Source organism: Podarcis cretensis (assembly GCF_951804945.1).
Source record: "Podarcis cretensis genome assembly, chromosome: 17".
NCBI lineage: Eukaryota > Metazoa > Chordata > Lepidosauria > Squamata > Lacertidae > Podarcis > Podarcis cretensis.
The window spans coordinates 26158862-26173382 of NC_137187.1; the positions used below are offsets into that span (position 1 = coordinate 26158862).

Below are 14521 nucleotides of genomic sequence, written 5' to 3' on the forward strand. Positions count from 1 at the left end.
CCTTCCAACTCTAAAATTCTATGATTCTAGATTTGCTGGTTGGGGCTGGAAGAAAGATTAGAGCAAGAAAGGAAAGTCTGGCAGAGAAGGAATGTGCTAAGAAGAAGAAGCGAAGCCAAAGTCTCTCTGTGTGAGCTTCACTCTTGCTGACCAGAATAACATGTCTTGTAGGCAGAGGAGTGATGTGACCAAGAAAGGGGTCCAATAGCAGGATCACTGAGCGTGGGTGGAAGGAAAATCCCAATAACAGCATTTGTGGGAGCACTTACTGAAAGTGGCCTCCACCAAAGCAAATTTGGCAGCCTTGAAACACTTTACAAAAGTGGAGGGCTGAGCCCAGTTGTCCTCCCAGGGGCCATTGCTACTAAGGGTTAAGTGGTTGCTATAAAAAGTAAGCAAGCAGCAAGTAAGGGTGGCATTACAAAACATGCCCTTTGTTGTGACATCTTCAAAGCTTTTGCCTAGTCTCAGACTCCTGATCCTGTGCTTGAACTCTCTAGCCAGGGCTGGCCCAACCATGAGGCAAGGTGAGGAGACCGCTTCAGGCAGCAGGATCCACCGGACAGGCAGATTCTGATGCCAATCACAGGGCGGTTTACAACATGGAACACAAATGTCAAATGTGTACACACAACATAAAAATATAAATATAAAAATCAAAGCAGTTATATAAATGCAGTTACAATATTAAGAATATTGTCTTTTCACTTTAGAATATTATCTTTTCACTTTTCTTTATGATGTCTGCAGCTTATGCATGTGGTTAGACAAACTGCAACACATCCAGGTCTCCTATAAGCACGAACATTTATTAATATAAATCCAGGCACAGAAAAGCTAAACACACACTCATAGAACTCGAGTACCAGGCAAACACAACTTGGCTTATCAAATACTTTAACCAGTAATGGAACAGTACTCCACATTCTTGATGGTATTTTAATTTTGTACACCTTAATATGGATTCCTTTATCAAGAGATAATAGTGAAAACTTTAACCACAGTTTTGAGATTAAAAGGTGAACCTTTCTTAAACACTTCTGGCTTCTATCTCTGCAATAATACCACACAGAGCAGCTTGGGTAGGATCAAGGATTAAGAATATCCAACTTCAGTATGAGGAAAGGAGAGGGAGAGGGAAAGGCACTTCTAATGTTTCTTCATACCTGCACATTGTGATTTTACAAGAAATACTATTTTTTTAAAAAAAAACTTATGATATATCTGTATTTCTACTTAATGTATAGATGCAATAAAAAACAATTTAAAGCCACTGATATTGAATTTTTTAATGCTGAATAGTTAGCATCTTATGGCACCTTTTCCATGCATGAAGTGCCTCAAATACACTCTCAATAATCCTTACAACCAGTAGCAGTGGGTGGAGCAGTTGGGGCTGTGTTGCTACCCTGACTTACTAACACTGCATGTCCCTGCTGTTTATTGAAAGGGGAAGGGACAAGACTCCAAGAGCTCAGTGTAGTGTCGACATAGCCAATTCTGCCACTGTGCCTGCACCATAATCTCAGTGAAGTAGCATCAAAACATGGTGTTAGGAAGTGAGGTGCCCCTCCACCCACAACACCCTGCCGCTGCTTACAACCAGTGCCAGATTTACTTATAAGCTAAACAAGCTATAGCTTAGGGCCCCACTGTCTTGGGGGCCCACCAATCTTTCCCATGCAACAGTCACCCAGCTGAGTCATCCAGTCTGAGATCAGCTGAGATCAGCATTATCCCCATGCTGTAAGAACAGTGGTTTGCCTAAGGTCACCTATTACATTTATGCCTGAGAAGAGACTGGATCCAGGGACTTTGCCTACAGGTGTCCATCATACATACAGAATTGCAACTTAGGCCACAGCCTTTTCCTCATTGACCTGGGAAGTAAGCCACATTGAATTGAAAAGGGTGTCCTCCCAGGTAAATGAGGAAAAAGCTGTGGCCTAAGTTGCAATTCTGTATGTATGATGTTGATAAATGTGTTCCCTCAAGGGTTCCTGATAGTAATGATGGAAGAACCTACCATGCAGGCAGCCACAGTGCTGGAAAAAGCCTGAGTCTACCCTCAACCAACTTGAAGTTTATCTACAGCCATTATGCTCTCCTTACTCTTTCCTTACTAATGCAGGACCTTAGCAATAGGTGGGGTCAAAATATTTCACTTTTGACTACAAGCTGCGAAAAGAAGGTGGGACTTATATGCACATGGACATCTGCAGATCAAATGGAAAACACTATCTATGCAGTTCAGATGGTGTAGGTAAGACTCACAAAGGTCAATGGTGCAATTTGAGTAAATTTGCATAGTTGTATAAGTATGGCAGAACAACTCATCAAGCTCGAGATCTTTAACAAACATATTGTTCTAAAAGACCTTTCTGCACTAATTAGACAGACACATCCTAGCAATGATGACATTATTTTCAGTGTTTATTTGATTGCCATATTGGCTGTGATGCATAAGGAAATCTGATATTGTAGCTGACAGCACTGCGCTCACAGTTATTTTGCTGTATTGGATAAGGATGCAGCAAGCATGAGCAGCATACGGTTCATGTGCAAATCAAAAAAGTGAACAATAACAAATGTGTCCTTTAGATGAACTACCAAATAAACGAGACCACACAGCTGAATGGGATCAAATCAGGCTACACCTTCATTGACTACAGATGAAGTGGCTTGGCATAGGCACTGGGCAAGCATTTATTTCTGGCCCGTCTGCTAGAAATGACATCAGGGTCAACCCAGCAGTGGGGATTCCTATGACTTAGATCATATAGGAGGATCCCTACAGGGATCGCCGCCTCTAAGAGCACTGAGGCCCAAGCCCCCGCAAGGGCAAATGGACAGAAGCAACTCCATCATGAATCCCTTTAAGGGCGGAGGGGAAAGCAAGAGTACAACAACCCTTCCACCAAAACTAAGGTTAAAAGGTAAAGGGACCCCTTACTGTTAGGTCCAGTCACGAACGACTGTGGGGTTGCAGCGCTCATCTCGCTTTATTGGCCGAGGGAGCCTGCATACAGCTTCCGGGTCATGTGGCCAGCATGACTAAGCTGCTTCTGGTGAACCAGAGAAGCGCACAGAAACGCCGTTTACCTTCCCGCCGGAGTGGTACCTATTTATCTACTTGCACTTTGACGTGCTTTCGAACTGCTAGGTTGGCAGGAGCAGGGACTGAGGAACGGGAGCTCACCATGTCGTGGGGATTTGAACCACCAACCTTCTGATCAGCAAGCCCTAGGCTCTGTGGTTTAACCCACAGCACCACCTGCGTCCCTTAAAACTAAGGTTACCCAGTGCCTAAACTGCCGAAGTTGTGATGATTGCTACAAGGTAAGCAAAACCTCCAGGGCATAGCCAATTCACCTGATAGGCAAATTCCTATTCAGCCCCCAAAATACAGTGACCACTGCAGCCATAGCAAAGTCAATTCAATGAGTAAGTGCAAAATTACGGGAGTGGGTGTCGGGGGCTGGCGTAGGCTGTTTTAAACCCCCTGGGAGCGGACCTGAGGGAAGCCTGATTGTTCCCTCAGGCCCGCCCCTGGAGAGCCCCACCCTCCGTGCCACCCTGCCATTGGCCAATTCGGCAGGCTGATGTGGAGCAGGATTTCAAGCCAGGAGTGTCAGCCAAAGCTCGCGCTCCGGCAAGGATCAGACCCGAACACACAGCCCTGTATCATTGGCGGGACGGAGGTGTTGGCCATCCCACAAGGCCGCCACACCCCTAAAAGGGGGTAAGCAGACCTATGGACACTATAGAGCAGTGTTTCCCAACCTGTGGCCTCTAGCTGTTTTTGGACTACAACTCCCATCATCCCTAGCTAGCAAGACCCAGTGGTCAGGGATGATGGGAATTGTAGTCCATAAACAGCTGGAGACCAAAGGTTGGGAAACACTGCTATAGAGTGACTTTTGTTCTCTCTTCTCTGAACCACAAGCTGAGATGAAAAGAGACTGGGAACGTGCTGAGAAGCCCTAAGTTGAAAGTCATTACAATAATAAGCTGACGAAATAGGGAAGAAGCAGTAGGTTAACTACGTTCTGCAGATACAGAAGGAAACAAGTAGCAGGAACATGAGGAGTTAAGGAGAAGCAGTGTTGGAAGTAAGTGATATAAAAAGAGCAGAAAGGATAACACTACATTTAATTTAAATGTATACTTCTCACTTCCGCCTTTCTTCCCAGCATCTCTATTAGGAGAATGAGGTTTTTAAAAAATCATACTTACACGGGGATGTTTTCAAAGGCATCCTCAAAGCTTTCCTGCAAATTAGTAAGGATAAATTGTTAGTAAGCTGAAACTGGTTACACTACATTTCAAACTCTTGTTGGCCGGAGCTGACATTCAGTTTGTGTAAACAAACGCATTCAGAACCAGCTGAACACCAATTCACTGGATCTGGGAACTATACAGTGGTACCTCGGTTTACAAACTTAATCTGTTCTGGAAGTCTGTTCTTAAACTGAAACCGTTCTTAGTCGCTTTCCCTAATGAGGCCTCCCCCGCCAGTTCCCTTCCACTGTTTGGATTCCATTCTTAGACCAAGGTAAAGTTTGCAAAATGGATCACTATTTCCAGTTTTGTGGAGTTCGTAAAACGAATCGTTCTTAAACAAGACTGTTCTTAAACCAAGGTACCACTATATATACCGTATTTTTCGCTCCATAGGATGCACTCCCCCCCCCTAAAAAGTAAGGGGAAATGTCTGTGCGTCCTATGGAGCAAAGCCAGCAAGAACCGCTGCTGCTGACACGCTCTGCGCAGCTCTTCCGGCTCATTGTAAAGCCAGCAAGAGCCGCTGCTGCTGACCTGAGCCGGGGAGGAGGGAGGGAAGGGGATTCCGTCCGTCCCTCCCTCCTCCGTGGCTCACTTTGAAGCAGCAAAGTGGGAGGGGAGCCACTTACACCCGTGTAAGCGGCTCCTCTCCCACTTTCCTGCTTTAAAGCAACTACGGAGGAGGGAAGGAAGGGGGCCATGGATCCTCTGCTAGCGAAGGCAGCGGATTCCCTCCTCCCGGGCTCCCTTTGAAGCAGCAAAGTGGGAGGGGAGCAGCTTACACTCGTGTATGCTCCTCTCCCACTTTCCTGCTTCAAAGTGGAGGGAATCCGCTGTAGTTGCGAGCAGAGGATCCATGGCTCCGCTTCCTTACCTCCTCCGTGGCTTGCTTCGAAGTAGAATAGATGCCGGGCAGGAAGACACAACCACACTTTGACCACTGGAAAGTCCACCTCAGCCTCCCCAGATTTCCACTGAGAAGGCCAGGCTAATCTCGACAGCCATAAATCAGGCTCAGCATTATTAACTGGACTTAGATAAGCCATGGTTCCCCTTCCTACCCTCCTCTGAGGCTCGCTTTAAAGCAGCAAAGCAGACAGGAGCTGCCCGCTTTGCTGCTTTAAATAGTTTAGTGCAACATTTGATTCAGAATATTTTTTTTCGTGCTTTCCTCCTCTAAAAACTAGGTGCGCCCTATGGAGCGAAAAATATGGTAGTTTATTGGGTTTCGCCCAGACCATTCCTATATCCAGGCACTAGCTCAGCACCTTCACAGCCATGCCAGACTCAGATGACAAAGAGAAATGTAGAGCTGAGTGTCTTTGGCATACTGATCAGTGTTTGAAACGCCCATTGTTTTAGGCGCATTTTACAACAGGGAATTTCATTAGCGCAAGTAGTTTCTGAGATCTGGGTGCAGTACTGCACCTAAGATTTCAGATTGAAACTGCAGAGTGGAAAGAAAGGGGGACCTTTTTCTGCCTTCCCACTTCCAGCTACTCTCTGAAGACTGGAGAAGAGATCCTCTTAAGAATATTAGGGTGGTGGGCAGGGGAAGGACTAGACCATGTGAAAAATGAACATAATATTTTAGCTGCAGTTCACTCATTTTCAGCTTTGTATTCTTGTTATAAAAAACTACAACTAGACATTCCATTAATGCACCCATAACCTAGGTTTAAGCTGCCATTTAGCTCCTAGCTTTCATATCTCAGTTTCTAACACTGATACCGATGGTTCTCTAAAAAAAGCCACAAACGTGCATCAGATCTGTGGATCTTATTCATCCCCCAATTGACAGAATGGACATCTTTGCAAGGGGGCGGGGATCAGCGGGGGACACACAACAACAGCTAGTTATTATCCCTCTAGCAAATTATTAAGCCATTTCAACTTGAATTTCAGAGGGTTTGTACACATAGCAGTCAGCTTATAAATGTATTGATTGTCTTAGACTAGAGACTTAGATTTAATACTGCTTCATGAAAAAAGACCAAGCTGGGGACACACAAGTAATCTGGGATTTGTTTGCTTTTGTATTTAGAGGCAGAATAGGATAATGCATTGCTATGTTACCTAGACTGCATTTCACCTCTTATGAACTTAGATCAGATGCTCTAAAAAAAGAGGAGCAATTCTAAGAACTTGACTAACAGGACAATCTGTTACAGATACCATCCCCTGGTGTGCCAACAATTGGATGAGTGTGTCACATAAGGGCAACATACAGTTCATTCATTTGGCATGCCTTTGTTGTTAAATCAGGGCACAATTTTCCCTTCCAAGGATAGAAATGTAAGAATATATATTTACAACAATGGGTAATAAAGTTTTATGGCAACATTACTTAAACATGTTTAAGTAATGTTTATGTTCGGGTATTTTTATTATTTTTAATTAATTGATTAATTAATTGATTAATTAATTAATTATTATTTGGGGAAGTATTTTGGGGGTATTTTTATTAATTTATTTTTTGTTGTAAATCTCTTCAAGCCTTTTGTTGCAAATTCATGATTTTAATTAACTAACTAAACAGTGAGTAGGGACAAGTGATGTAACTTGTGATGTTTTCCCACTTTTCAATTTTTGCCAATTACTGAGCCCATGTTGTTTCACAGCTCATTCTCTTTTGATTCTCTTTCATCAAATTTCCTAATTGCTTTCAAAAATTATGTGTGTTATGCAACATGTATTTGGGCCACGTAACGGATAACATGTTTTGATTTGTGTAATTTTACTACAGACATACAATGTATGTGCATTTGGAAAGGCTATGACTTGCATTAAGTGACAGTAATGTAGCAGGATTGATTATTACAAAAAAAAGAGGTCCCCCTCCCATTTTATTTATTTTTGAAAATAATATGAACCAACGCATCATAATCCAACAAACACTCAAGGAATCTTGCTCAATGTGCGCACAAAATAGCAAATTTTGTAATATTTCATAGGCAATTTTGAAAAATACAAGCATCATTCACATCCCTAGTAGGAACACACCATTGGGTCACAAGAAATTATGGACACTGGCTACCAAGTAGCTGGCAGTAGAATTCTAAACTTGGCAAGCTCTCTATATGCAAACTAGGTACCAGTTACTGCTATCTGATTGAAGCAGATACATAGGGATTTATGTTTGCTGTGTTGAGACTGCATATTTATTCAACATTGTACTGTATTCAATATTGGGCAGGAAAGTTCAAGAAGGATACTGAAAACTAGAAGAGGTTTCATAGAGAATTACAAGGATGCTTTTAAAAAAGACCCAAGTGGCAGTTTAAAGAATAAACTAATTTATTGTGTCATGAACTTTCGTAGTCAGGAGACTATCAGATACAGCATGGGGTGCAGGGATCGTTTTGGGCAGGAAATTAGCACAGAGACATAGCTATGTTCCATCAAATAGTGTGTTCAGTTTATGCACACTTTTAAAAAAGCCGTATTATTAACAACAATTAATTGTTGTTCTTGGCCCTAAAACACTCCAAATACAACTTTCAGGGTGTATGTTTCCCTTCCTGGGCTACACCTGCATCCTTCAGGGCTATTGCTCACCAAGTCTGAGAATCTCTGTTGCAATGAGCTTCCTTGAAAAACTTGCTCCACCCCTGCACCAGGCAGGATATTGAACTACTTTCTAAAGGTGCATTGTCACAAGATCTAATGGAAGAACTGAAGGAAGTGATTAGTTTCCAGTTACTGGGGTTTAACTATTCTTCCTCATAAGGTGGGGAAATTAGCAAGAGTTCTAGTTGTGTAACTTATTCAAACCATCATCCTATGATGAAACAGCATATTAAATTTTTAAAACTGGGTCTGTAAATGTGTTTATCTGATGTTATTTTAAACACAAAGTATTGTTTTTATGAGAATACTCATATCCTGCCTTTCAAGAAAAGTTCTCGGTATTGTCAGTGGGGTATACATAACAAAACTGGGCAACAATTAAAAAATATCCTAATGTTTTTGCTAGAGTGTCATGCGCACCTTTGAGTCTTATTGGCTTTACTGTGAATTCTTTACTGAGATAGATCTCTGAATTCTCAGCAGAAGAGACTCTTGGAAATGTAGAGGGAACAATAATGTATGAAGTTCTCTATCTACATATCTATCTACATGGCCTCACCATGCCCATGGCAGGAATACCCACTCAGTCCTGAGGGTATGCTGACACCATACCTGGCTAAAACGATACATGTCCAAAGGAGACAGTAGGCATTTCTTGGTATGCTCTTAATGGGCTGGCGGCATCACCTTAACGTGCCATTTACAAAAATATGCCTAGGACTAACAAAGAGTTGGCTACCATGGAGTCCATAATGATAGATTCTTTCTTGAAGCAGAAACAAAATCATACAATAGGATTTTTAAAATCTACTTGTACTAACAGTGAACATGTTATTGCTATGCACATTTCTCACTACACACTAATAATGCTTCATGGACACTCTTGCTATGATGCAATTCTTGCTACAGCCCCATTACATTGTTTCGTCTCCACTGCAAACTTCTAATACAGTGGTGCCTCGCAAGACGAAATTAATTCGTTCTGCGAGTCTCTTCGTCTTGCGGTTTTTTCGTCTTGCGAAGCACCCCTATTAGTGGCTTAGCGCTATTAGCGGCTTAGAAAAAGGGGGGGGAATCGCAAGAAATCACAAGACGTTTTCGTCTTGCGAAGCACCTCAAAAGACAGAAAACCCTTTCATCTAGCGAGTTTTTCATCTTGCGAGGCATTCGTCTTGCGGGGCACCACTGTATCTTCAGAGACCAGCCTAGGTAGCAGTGTTGTTATAAATTTAAATTGTTATAGTGAAATCAGTTCTTTCCAAATATAGGACTAAAATAATAGTTATCTTGAGCACCTATTTAAATGAGGGGGGAAAGGAAGACATTACTTGTTTGTAAAAAAATGAACTCAAACTGTTTTCAATCTAAGATAACAGTCTATCTTCTAAATTTAAGCCAACTGAAATAATGAGAACATAAGTGGAGATCTGAACTGGAAAATGAAAGATTATTCCAATGACCCGCTTCAGATGTCACACCCAGGCATGTTCAAAGTCTGTTTCAGGGGCCTAATCCGGCCCACCGGTCGGTTTAATTCGGCCCCTTCGGTTGGCCCTCACAACCCTTCATTTCATCACATCTGGCCTTCTTTGAAAAAAAGTTTGGACACCACTGTGGTTGGTGTCTGCTCAGTGTGTTTGCAGCTGAAGGGGTTTTGGCAGTTTGCTTATATCATGCAAAACCAACAAACTGTGCTTAATCTTAATTATTGCTTGTTTCAAACAAACCAGTTACCATTAATAAGAATAAGAATAAAAATTTGAATTTATATACCCCCCCCCCATACCCGGCAGGTCTCAGGGCAGTTCACAGAATAATCAGAGCGGTTCACTGTCTGGGATTTGGATGACATACTGAGTTGTTGAAAATCAGAAGCAAAAGCTTCCACTCTTCTCTGGTGTGGCTGCAAGGAGCTGCAAGTGAGCAAGTCCAAAGCTTGCAGTGTCTCATTACTGCCATTGACTATGGTATTCTTCGGGAGCAGCTGTCCTAGTTGGCGGTGGGTGGCACCACTTTATGATGGTTCTGGTCCTACTTAGATGGTCGTTTCCAGAGGGTGATGCTTGGGGAGTGCTCTTCAGCCTACTTCTGCTTTACATCTTCAGGTGAGGCAGCGGATGTGCTGGACCGTTGTCTTGTCTCGGTAAGGGACTGGATGAGAGCCAACAGACTGAAGCTGGATCCAGTCTGAGGCACCAGACCAAATGGTTGAGAGTTTTTCCAGGAACAATGCTTGGGTGGGTGCTGCCTTTTAATTTCTAAAGAGAAGGCAGTTCTATCTCCTGAGCTCACTGGTCAGCACTACAGTACTGATATTAGGAAATAAAGCTGTGGGGGCTGGTGGGTCTCTTCCTGTAGCTTGCGGGGTCATATCTGGTCCACAGTTTAGCCACCCCCACTGTAGACATAGACAACACTCACATTCAAGGTACATTTCTGCATTTAGATCAGGTGTGGGGAAACTGTGAACCTTCTGATTTGTTGGTTTCCAATTCCCTCCACTCCTACTCAGAATGGTCAGCAATGCTGGGAGTTGTGGTCAAGCAACATCTGGATAGCCACATATTCCACACCCCCGATCTAAAGACTGTTGCCATCTTCATGAGAAGAGCATATGGATCTTCAATGCTTATGAATTGCTGCTTGTCTTCTTTACCTTTGTTCTACTATGGAGATACTAGAAGCAAATCCTTTTGCATTGAGTGCTCCCTTGTGGTCAACCTTTTTACTTCTCCCTCAAAAGACTGTGGCACAAGCAACCTGTTGTAAAACTAAATAGTGAAATTCATGCCAACCCAGAAGTAAAGCCTATTGAGTCCAATGGGACTTACTCTGATGTAAGCATGCATAGGATGGCAGCCTAAGGCACTTAGACTTTCAACGCTGTAACTCCATGTGTTTATGCAACAATTGCCCAAATCTTGCCTGGTTGAAGCAGCCCTTTGTAGCACTCACATGACAATTTTTAATACTTCCCCATTCCCTTCATCACATTCAACAGAGCCCATCCATCTTCACTGCTGTGTGGAAACAAATTGTGCAAACGTCAAACGTTAGTATCAGTAAGAATCATTAGTCACCAATGGTATCTTCTAACTTTTAAAAGAGTTTAAAGGTTGAACATGTACTACCTACTCCAGCTTTCATGTTTCTATGTAGCAGTTGGTGTTGTTTTTTAAGGGCTTCTTCTTCTTCTTCTTTGGCGATCACTCGTAGCCAAGTAAGATTGTCTTCCATAAACATGGTTTTAACAATGAGTCTGTAAGTGACTGTGGAAGCCAATTCTGGATTCACATGTCCTTCCACAGTGGGGAGATTGGTTTCTGGGTGGGAGTTGATCACGGTGTGGATTTGCCAAGCGTGCCTTCCGCTTAGCGTGTTTCTCCCTTGCGTCCTGTGTTCAAGCATCTTCAAAGCCCATTACACCTTTGGTAAAGGCTGTTCTCCAATTGGAGCGCTTGCAGGCAAGTGTTTCCCAATTGTTGGTGTGTAAACTACATTTTTTTAAAAACTGCCTTGAGAGTCTTTAAACCTCTTTTCTTGACTTTTCTTTAAAGGCAGTACCAGCAAGACTACCTTGGAATGGTTTAGTCAAATTATTATTAGTTTAGGTGAATAAGAACAATCCCAGGCAGTTCAGAGAGAAATGTCCAGATTTTTAGCCACTGATGTGCCATCAGTGACCCAACCCAATAATGCATTATCAGAAAAAGGATTAGAAAAAAATTATGACCTTTGTGGACTTACAGTGCAATCCTTAACATGTCTACTCAGAAGTACGCTCTACTGAACTCAGTGTGGCTTATTCCCAGGTAAGTGGGGTTAGGACTGCAGTCTTACCTTCTGAGTCCCATTGATTTTGAGCAGGATGAATTCAGGCATGTGTTTGACTCTAATGAGATTTAGAAACTGGATTGAATTCTGATGGATTAAATTCTTTGCTTTTTTTTAAAGAACGTTCACAGTGAAAATCGACTTAAGAGTTTTCCAGATTAATATAGACTGTATATAATTTTTGCTCAAAATCATTGTTTTCAAAACTTTAACCTGAATTTTAAATTCAGAGTCTTAGAATATAGTCCATTTACTATCCAATTATTTTGTTATAGTGGTCTGGACATTTCAAGTGGAAGACAATCTGTATGAAGAGCATATGCAACTGTAAAAATCCAGTTAAACCTACCTGCCTGTGTGCCACTAATTGACACTTAACACTAAAGTAGCTGGCACTATTAAGCTCTTCTGCTAAGCTCAAAAGTCTCTCTAAAACCTTGAGGGAAGGGATGGTTACAGCTCAATGTCTGTGTCTTTTAATGTAATTTGGATTAAAGCACTATATCTGGACACAGCTTTGATTTTGTCAAGAAACAGCAAAGAATAGCCAGCTGATTTTGGCACAGATTCAGTGTGGCCAGTCTGAGAGTGCAGAGAAACAGCAGAAGTTCATTTGTCTTCACATGTTTTACTTTAGCTCATTGTCTATTTATACATGCCATCTGCTTCCAGCTCTATCCACATTTTTCTTTAGCTGTTATGACAACAAGACTTGTCTTCTACCCTCCAGTAGTAAAAAATCTCTAAATAGATTTATGGTTGCATTGGAAGATGACGACCACAAATTTATGCTATACATTTGCTGAACTGGGAGCTGGGCAAAAAAACAGGCTCATGTGTGTCCCCCAGTCTTTGTGCAGAGAATGAGCAGACAGGAGCAGGAAAGTTAGAGAGGAACCAAAGTCAGACCACCTCAATCCAAGTACATCAAACGGCCAGACTGATGATTGAGGTGGAATACATGCAATCCACCATCTGCACGCGTTCGAGCCACATGTGACCACTGACACATGCACCATTTTTGGCCCCAGAAGCAGTTGGGTGCGGAATGGTGTGGGCTTACACACACCCCACCAATGTATACAGTGTCTCAGAATGCAACCCTCACGTAAATGGGGAGTTGGCTCTATTTAATGGACAACTTTGGTCAGTTCTGTACTGTAGTAGGGCAGCCTTTCCCAATCTGTTACCCTCCAGATGATTTGGGCAATTCCCATCAGCCCCAGCCAGCCTGTTATATATAAAAAAGAAAATATAGATGGCAGCAGGGAAGCTTTCCTGTCTTGAAATATATGAAATCTGGAACCAAGCCACAGGGGGTACTACAGATTTTGGGGTATTTTCAGTGTAGACACTGCAGGTCGGTTATGCAAAAAGCTTTTTTTTCTATTCCAAACATGCAATGTTTAGTCAAGGCAATGATTATTCATTGACATTACAGAAGTTAAATATTACTAAGGGGCTTTCTTGCCACTGTGTTTGGTTTGCATGAGAACTATTCCATCTGATCCTTTCTGAGCTGGGTAGCAGACAACTTTCACGGCGATATGCAAAAATATCCTCTGGGTGCTTGTTTGCATAGAGGAGAGAATGAACAACTTTTTGGAGACCATAAAATACTGCATAGCTTGTTTTCTGCTCCTCTCCTTCCATTACACTGTATTGCATGTTCCAAAAAAAAAAAAAAAAGAAAGAAAGAAAGAAAGAAAGAAAGAAAGAAAGAAAGAAAGGAAGGAAAAAAACCCTCATGTTGGCTTACCAACATCTTTCCTTCCTGTCTTCCCTTGGAACTCCATAGGCCATGCTGCTCTAGAAACTTATTCATATGAGCCTTTGTGCTTGACTGCAAGGCCACTTCCGCCTTAAGGAGGAGGTGGTGTTGCGGGCTCTCACGACCCCTCCACGTGTGTGTGCAGGGGATGGGTGGCCAGCCCTGCACGACTGGGGGATTCCCAGCTGTGTCACTGGCCAGGCCAACCAATCTGGTTGGTCTAGGGGTGTGGCCTGCCCAATAAAAGCAGGACGCAGGCGGGAGATCTCTCTCTTTCTGGCTTTCAGCTGCTTCGGTTTCCCCACCCTCCCGTCTTTTAAGGTTTTCATCTCTTTTGACCTTGCTATGGACTTTGGTTGGTCGCCGTTGAGGGGCCTGATAGGAATTTTTCCACTTGGCAAATTGGCACCAGCCACTTGGTTTTTGCCTACCTCGTAGCAAATTGTCACAACTTTTTAAGGTTAGGCGGTTAGGCATTGAAATATTTCTGGAGAAGAGAAGAGGGGAGGTAGCGCCTTCACCTGCCCCACATATTGAAGGGTATTCCGTTAAAGGATTCCAGGGGGCGTGGCCCTGTCCAAAGCCTAGGGAGGTTAGGGCCTAAGGCACGACCCCTATCGGTGACCCCCAGGGGAGCTCCTAGTTGATGTGCATCAGGGGGACTCCCCCTATTGGTGGTTAACCTTTCCCGGACTCCCTGCAGACAGGCTGGAGTCTGATATGGTTGGTTAGATCCAATGCCTAAGCCAATACCGCTCATCATCTGTAACCAATAAAGTTGTGGCCTTTTTTAGCCCATTAATCTTAAATATTTGAGTCATGTGTCTTTATTCAACCAAGTGGGGGGGGGGTCAGGACTTGCCACGCAATGTAGCTACCTCACAATTTCTCGGCAGCCCCCCTTTTGGAGTAACAGATGGATAAAAAATAACAGAGTGAGGTTCATGGGTCCCCCCCCCCCAAAATGATTTTTAAATATATAAATTCAACCTGCTCTGTAATGTTTTGATCTAGATTTTTATTTTACTAGATGCACGTGATTTCCAGCTTCACCTGGTTGAC

At 42.8% G+C, this 14521-nt stretch overlaps 1 protein-coding gene across 3 annotated transcripts in view; it reads right to left on the bottom strand.

Moving 5' to 3' along the window:
- The window catches only part of TTC39B (tetratricopeptide repeat domain 39B), a 55859-nt gene that overhangs the window by 32028 nt on the left and 9310 nt on the right, over positions 1–14521 (bottom strand). For 2 of the 3 annotated variants that reach the window (XR_013834314.1, XM_079959493.1), the window contains exon 2: positions 4237–4271. The exons of the other annotated variant lie outside the window; for it this stretch is intronic. Coding sequence is in view for 1 of the 2 variants with exons in the window: in XM_079959493.1 (XP_079815619.1) it covers positions 4237–4271 (35 nt within the window). In the remaining variant the exon portion in view is untranslated. The remainder of the gene's footprint in view (positions 1–4236; positions 4272–14521) is intronic. 3 annotated transcript variants of the gene reach the window in all.